Source organism: Pygoscelis adeliae, unplaced genomic scaffold (genome assembly GCF_000699105.1).
Source record: "Pygoscelis adeliae isolate BGI_AS28 unplaced genomic scaffold, ASM69910v1 Scaffold66, whole genome shotgun sequence".
NCBI classification, from domain to species: Eukaryota; Metazoa; Chordata; class Aves; order Sphenisciformes; family Spheniscidae; genus Pygoscelis; species Pygoscelis adeliae.
The window spans coordinates 9,027,801-9,035,641 of record NW_008825167.1 but is presented as its reverse complement, the minus strand read 5'-3'; the positions used below and the strand labels follow the sequence as shown (position 1 = coordinate 9,035,641).

Genomic DNA, 7,841 nt, shown 5'->3' with positions numbered 1-7,841 from the left:
TGCTGATGCAAGACTTTACCCAGCAGAGCATTTACAAATCATCTTTTGTCCTTCTTTTGAGTGAATTAAACAGCGGGGTTTTAAAAACCGTTATTGAGCTGAACAGATCTGCAAGCTTTCATGTGTCAGAGTGCTGCATTATAAAAGGCAGTATGTTCACCCAAATACTGCTGGCTTTTCATTCATCTTAGGAAAGGTGGCATAATAATTATTGACAGCTAATGCAAACATACACCTTTGTGCTTGATTTAACTTTCAAAGGTATAGAAAAATAACAAAATCTGTTCATACAAAGGAAAAAAAACTTTAGCTACATCACCTCTGATACTGTTGTTATTTCTCTAAGTGCTCATGCTTTACATAAACTAATTGGGGTTTCACCTTTACAGACTTAGTGTAATGTAATAGAATTGTCTTGCTGAACTGAACAGGAGCAGCAATTTCTTATCCCACCACAGGCTGTTCTGTGGCAGTGCATATGCTTGTCAAATACCTAACAAAGTTTTATCTCCATTAGTGGCATCCTAAGAGAGAGGCCCGTAGGCTCCAATTTGAAAGGAGCTCGTGTGTAGATTTGACTTGGGTGCTTTGGTTTAATTCTGCAAGTCAGTGTGTGTGTGTGAACAATAACTAAGGCATGTCAGACCTGAGTTGCAAAATGCAACTCATGTCAATGTGCAAAGTGACTCCACATCTCACCTTCCTCGCTCAAATGAAAAGCCAGGGAACAAAAGCTCAGACAGCTATTAGTTACTAAAACAATCTCATGGGCTTAATGGACATACTGCTACTTTTGCCTGTTGCACATTTTTCACCGCATCTCATATCCTCCCCAATCTTAAAAGTGCCAACTTCTTTTCACATCTTCCCCAGCTAATAGTACCATCTTTACCACTTTTTTCTCTTAAACTGCACAATTGATCAACATAACTTGAGTTACCCAGAGCAAGGCTTTTCAATATTCACTTGATGTTTTGTTGTGTGATCTGAGTAAAAGGGGTTTTGATTCCTTCCATCTACATCAATCTAATGAGAAGTATTTACTTATGAGCGCTTCCCCAGTTAGATATTCAGAGCATTAAGTTATGACTGTTGTAAACATCTGTGGCATTTGTCCACCAAATCAGGAAAGCATTTAAAGAAAGGAGATCCAGAAGTAAGCAGTCAGTGAGAGGTCATTCTTAAAGGCTAATAGAATAGCTTTCCATCTGCTTAAATAGACCTAGTTCTGTGAGCCTCTGCTTTTAGACATATCCTTCATACACTCAGTACCACTTATATTGCATCTAGCGTATGAAAGACAGTGAATATAATCCTGAAAAGCATCATGACAACTGAAATACCTTGAAATATCTTCTACACAAAATAGTAATTCTAAATGTTCTACAGATGTGCTATGTTAAACTTTACTACTATAGATCTAGTTTTAAGTGTTTACAGAATTTAAAGATAGACCTTTTAAATGAAAAGGTAGATACAGGGATTTTTCACCTGCATGCTATTGGAATGGCCACAAAAGTCTGACACTCTTAACTACACAAACTACCCTAAATAATTATTCCCCCCAACCCCAGGAGTGATGCTAAAACTTATTTCAGTAATATTAAGAGCTTTTTGTTACCTCATTTTAGGGGTGGGTTGTGGGGAATGATTGTATCTACGCTGCCCACTTGTATTTTAATGCAGCAGTGATGCATCGCTCATGCAGAACAGGTTGGCTTTAATGCTAACTGCGATATGCAGATGTCTCCCCACATTACTGAGCAGTGGTAGGTGCATGATGATAACCATGTAGGAAAGTGGTGAATTGTATCAGCAGCAGGGTAAGTCCCTAGTATCTGTTAGCTCTGGGCCAGACACAGAAATGTATTCTCTTCTAAATTTCCAGGACACATCCAATTCTTCTGACAAAGAATTCCAAACAAAAAAATAGCCTTATTTTAGGGTATTTAAAACTGAAAAAGAACTAAGATACCATGATTAACATGACTTTTTTCTTTCTTACAGACCAATTAGAAGAACCAGAATTTCAGAAAGCTCATGAATGTGGTAATACTTCACATGCATACAATTTTTACATAAAATTAATGAGGCTTCTGGTATTTTTGGTATCTTTGCCAGCTTTTCTTTCTAATGTCTCTTCACATTCTAACTTTTCTCATTGTTTTGCTTTCCTAGGTTGTGCTGTAACCCCTTCTCACTAGGTTTTGCTGTAAGACTTTTTGGGTTTTCACTGATATCAGATGTCTTTCTTGGACCTTGCTATCCAACTGCAAACTGTATGACATTTTTACTGCTGTGACACACACATGCACCACTCCCTGACCCCCCCCACGTTGTTTAACAGGGCAAAATACTGTTTATGGGGCACCTGACAAGTGCTGACTTTGAATTCCAGCAGATTTTCCATCTGCTAGAAAACTTCATCCCATAATTATATTTCCCAAAGGAGATATTTTGATGAGGATGCAGAATTATTTCCCTTTGGCATTTAGTTGCTAAGCTGTCACTATCGTTACTTGTATTGTACTACATTTTTCTAAATACCAATTTTTATATTTATGATTCTGCTGAACAGTTTCAGAAATGAGATTCTAAGGAAACTGATCTCTAAATCTGCAGCTTGAATAAGCTCCTGTTGATATGCAGCTGTAAGCTTTACACTGACTATGACTGCAGACTACATCCCTAGTCCCTGTCCCTATTACCTTGGCTGGATAACAGTGGGAGGACTAAAGAAATGGCAGTCTGTCTTTTTTATATTTGTAAGATATTCAACAATGTCAGTACTAGGAGAATTTAGATCAATGACCACATCAATCACCACAAACTTGGTAATTTTGAGAAACTTAATCTGTGCCAGCAGAGAATCAGGGTTCGTACTTGATTGCAAGAAGAAATCTTATTACATGTTACACAGGCATGGCTGGCCACACAGCGATAATGTGGACAGGAGAGCAGGACCTTTGCAGGCACCCTCACAGCGTGCATGTCAGACTTCAACAACTCAAATAGCTCAGTCTCACTTCCCGCTGCCCCCCCCCCTCCCCCCGGCTAACCTGCCTTAGCTTTCTATCAGGCCATAGGCATACCCTTACTCAACTCACATGCATGCTCAAATTCACAGTTACCTGAAGTCCATCCAGTATCCATGCCCTGACCTTGGGCCCTTTATCCAGCCTCCAGTGCAGACCTTGGGGCTTTCCAGATTCTGGTCTTCTCCTGCTTACCAGCTAGTCTGAATTGTAATTCATTGGCAGATCGCTCTTGCTCATATACACACAGAGAGAACAGAGAATATACGCTCAAGAGTATACTTTTTGAGTATACACTCAGACACAAACACAGTCAATGTTGAATTAACGTTGGACTTCAGTTGGATTAGTGTTGGATCAGGCACAGGGCCTGGCTAGGCAAGGATACTGATCAGCAACCTGCTTACGTGTGGCAAGTCCCGTTTATCCCCACTCCTCCAGACTCCCACATGTGTTCTTCCCTGATGCTTCTTGATCTCTCTCTGTCCCCACCTTTGGCTTGTCTCCTAGACATACTGTTAAGAAAGTGCAGTATGTTTACATAAAGTTTTCCTAATGGCATCTTCTGCTGATAAATGTTTTTGTTGGTCTATCAAAGATCTTCGTGTGCATGCACACGTGAAGTTGTGATCTGTAACTTATTTTTGAATTTCAGAAATTCCATGTTCACATTCTAGCACAGTATCCACTAGCAAGAATGGCAAGATAGAAAAATTCCTGAAGAACTTCAAGAATTTGGAGGCTACTCAGGCAGAAGAGCCAACTACTGAACGAAAAGATTCTGCTAGCTCTCCAAATAAGGAAAACTGTCCTCCACCTAAAGGACCTTGCTTCCACATACGTCAAGATGATGTTCAAGCATCTGACATCTTTGAGTCATTGTTACTCTTCTTAAATAGGAAAGAGTATGAGAGAAACTTCAAAAACCTGTATGATTTCTCTTATCCATTTATCAATAGCATGTTTTATGGGTTTTCAGAAGAAGAAGAACTGGTTAGCTTTTTTAGATTAGCAAGGGAAACAGCAAAGAAAGCAGGTATGTCCTGGGCGCTAGCAAGGCTATGCTTTCTCTTAGGCAGGCTTAGTGTTAAAAAGCTGAAGTTTTCCCAAGCTCGGGTGTATTTTGAGGAAGCGTTGGGAGCAGTAGCTGGAGGGTTTAGTGATTTGTACTTTGTCATAGCTCTTTATACAAATCTAACAGTCATCTACTTGACACAGAAGAACAAAGAAAAATGTGCTCATGTTTTTGACAAGGCTACATCTCTTCTCATGGGAATTCCCAACTACATTTGCAGTGCCGACCTGGAGTCAGATATTCTAAAGTATGCTCTGAAGAGGACAGTTTTGAGCCAGAACAAACATGCAGAGGCAAGGGCATGTTTTCTCCTGGCAAAACATTACATTGCACGCAAACAGCATGAAGAGGCACTACCATTCTTGGAAAGGTTTCAACTGTTGCTTAATGACTTGGGTTTACAAAACAACTTATCAAACAACTGTTATTTCAAACTAGCAGAGTCCTACAATGAAAAGTGTTTGCCGCACATTGTATTAAGTTGCATAAAGGTCACTTCTTCCCAGAGTTCCAGTACTTTAATGGATTCTTTGAAAAGGATTGATTTAGTCATCAAAAATGCTCCCAAGCTCTGTAGCCTGAGAAAACTTAGACAAATACTCCCATCCCAAATTGCACCTTACCTCATACAAGCACTTTCTTCTGTGTTTACTAATGAGCAGCAAGAACTATGCAGCACTATCTATCTTAGCTTAGCAAAACTGTACAGCCACCACAAATGGTATGGAAAAGCCATTGTTTACATGATGAAAGCACTGGACTCTGATGTTTCTGCTAAGCCAGAGGAAACTATTAACAATTTGGTTTCACTTGCTTGGTTATACATACTTTACAGGCAATATGATGTGGCTTTAGCCATTTTAAATGCTGTTGTGGACTCTTCATGGAGCAATCCTCAACAACTAGGCATTGCTTATAATATGCTAGCTATTGCTTTGAAAAGAACAAAGAATACAAAAGAAGCTGCTGAGGGATACTACAAAGCACTGCGTCTTTCAGAAGAGACCAATATGACCCATAACCAAGCTGTAGCCCTGGCTAACTTTGGGGCACTCTGCCTGCATGCAGCAGCCAGCAAGCTGGCAGAACACTATTATATCAGGGCAGTGAAGCTATTCTCCAAACTTCCAAGTATGGACTGCGGCCAAGACTTTATCCAAGTCCTCCTTCAGTTGGGATGTTACTATGTTGGTGGAACTCAAAGAGAAAAAGGAAGGTTTTATTATGAATGGGCTTTTTTAGTTGCAATGGAGACAAGTCATCTGGAAAGTAAGTACATCTTTTTCTCTCAAAGTTACAAAATGTACTCTGTTTGGGAGTGTTTGTTATATAGGTATGTTATAGTTGTGCCTTAAACAACATTTTATGTCCAGTTATGTGATAGTTGTCAAAGTGATTAAGATCTTTGCTGTCCCATAATGGTGGAGAAATAAATACACGTTGGCTTGCTCTTCTGGTGGTACTTAGGTTTGTCAGAAATGATAGAGAAAATGAAATGTTAAGAAAAAACCTAAACTTAATCAGTAAAAAGTCTAGAGATTTGTGTTCAATAATATTTACAATAGTTATGATATCATTGGTAGTACAAACAGCACCAGACTTGAGTTTAAAGGTATGCAAACAATCGGTAACCTGGATTACTTTTGCATAGAATAGTTGTATTTAGAAGACCCATGCTTTATTTACTTATTCTTGCTACCATGATTAAGGCAGCTTATACAGGTAAGGTGACTTTTATGATTTTGGAGATCAGGTTTGAAGTAACCTCTTTGTTAACTTTTGGGGGTGAAGAAACTGGCAGTGGAATCAGTGGACTGTGTGGAATTTGTGGAACAGTAAGAATGAATTACTTTAAAACTAGTTTAACTTTCATTTTAAAATAGATTCATGTTAGTATTTCCAATTTATTCTCCTAGGTCAACTACAAGCAATTAAACTGCTGTGTCAGTTCTATAGTACAGTTGTGCCCAATGAGGCTCAGTGTGTCATCTACAATGAATATCAACTGTCTTTAGCTAGAAAGATGTCCAACAAAGTTCTGGAGGGACAAATTTTGGAAACCATTAGTCAGCTCTATTTGTCTTTAGGAACAGAAAGGTAAGACATGCTGAATGGCTTTGCTTCTATTCTGACTGTAACTTCTGTTATGCTAAAGGATCTCAGTTTTTGCAACAGCCGAATATGACTGATTTTTTCACTCTGCTTTGCTAATACACTTTATTAGAATTGAAGGGCCCAGTGCTACTGGAGGCTTTTGGGTTTTTTTTAAGTAACTATCATCTCTCAGGGGAGACAAAATGTTCAGTAGGGATTAGCACCACTTCAAGAGCCACATTATTTTAAAAATCTATGTAAATACATTTAAAAAGTATTATATGTTATGCAACTCTAGATCTATATGTGATGCAAGTTCTAGGATTATTGCTGGCAAGTGACTTGTTTGCCATGATAGGTTTTTACAAGATGATTTTTCCATTAGAAACTAAATGACATATTCCAAACAGGTCAGACATCAAATTGTCTCTATAAGTGGATTTTTTTTGTGGAAATGCTTTTTTCAAAACTTATATAAGTTATTAGTGATTTGTACTTTGTCATAGCTCTTTATACAAATCTAACAGTCATCTACTTGACACTTGACACAAAGCCTATGTGCAAAACTGCATAGTGTCAGTCTCCAGCAATTTCTATACTGCTCTTATTTTCAGAATACCGATTTTTTGCTTTGCTTTATTGAAAAAGCAGACTGCACAAGTCAATTTATAGTAACCAACAGGTGCTGGGGAAACTTAGAGGTTTCTCTAGCCAATTTTTAAAGTGCTTTTTAAGGCAGCTTTGTCTGATTTTTTTTTTCTTACTGTATCTCACTTCAGGGAGTCACTTTAGATTCAGGTATTTTCAAGCATGCCTCAGTAAGGATGGAAAAAATAGCCTCAGTTGTGGAAAGAGTAGATGCTTATTTTAGCTTTAAGTGGCTGCAGTCCAAGCATTTAACTTTCCCAATATGTCACCTAATTTATTTTGCTTTGTTCGCTGCTGTTTAATGAGATAGTTGGTGAAAGTCCTTTGGAGAGGCTGAAGACAAAGGACTTGGTTAAGATTTCAAACTACCTGGAATTTGCAGAAGGATTTCACTAGCTGGAGAAACTGCTGCTTTGTGTGCATGTAGTGCATGGAATTTATCATAGAATCATAGAATATCTCAAGTTGGAAGGGACCCATAAGGATCGAGTCCAACTCCCGGCTCCTCGCCTAGAAGCCTGGCTCCCGAATAATGTTGGCTGTGTAACCTTAGCAGACTACCGGCTAATAGCACGTACTCAATATGATATTAGACCATAGTATCACAGTATTCTTTGAGTTAACGGTCCCAAGTAACAAGAATATGTGTCTATGATGAAGTAACAAAAACAGCGATGTCCTTGGTGTCACCACCTCCATTGTAAATTACTGTGGCCATGCCAGGGGACACAGCCTGACCTGTTTCAGCTGCTGTGCTGGGTTATGGATTGGTCTGCTGTAAAAGCAAAAGCTCTGAAGGAGGGATGGAAGTGGCATTCAGTAATTGGGCTGAGTTGGACTACTTTAACTACCTTGCCTTTCCTCATGTTAGCAGCTTGTTAGCAAAGAAGAGAAGACTGAAATGTCAGGCTTGTTCAGTGGATCTTTACTTCCTCTCATGAGTATAAAAGGAGTGACAGGTCTCTTCAATTTCTGTAAGAACCAAGAAG

General features: G+C 38.9%; 1 protein-coding gene across 1 annotated transcript in view; it reads left to right on the top strand.

Moving 5' to 3' along the window:
- Positions 1-7,841, top strand: part of SH3TC1 (SH3 domain and tetratricopeptide repeats 1) — a 26,928-nt gene that overhangs the window by 13,694 nt on the left and 5,393 nt on the right. The window contains exons 10-12 of the mRNA XM_009328889.1: positions 2,008-2,049; positions 3,691-5,379; positions 6,027-6,207. Of these exons, the coding sequence (XP_009327164.1) occupies positions 2,008-2,049; positions 3,691-5,379; positions 6,027-6,207 (1,912 nt within the window). The remainder of the gene's footprint in view (positions 1-2,007; positions 2,050-3,690; positions 5,380-6,026; positions 6,208-7,841) is intronic.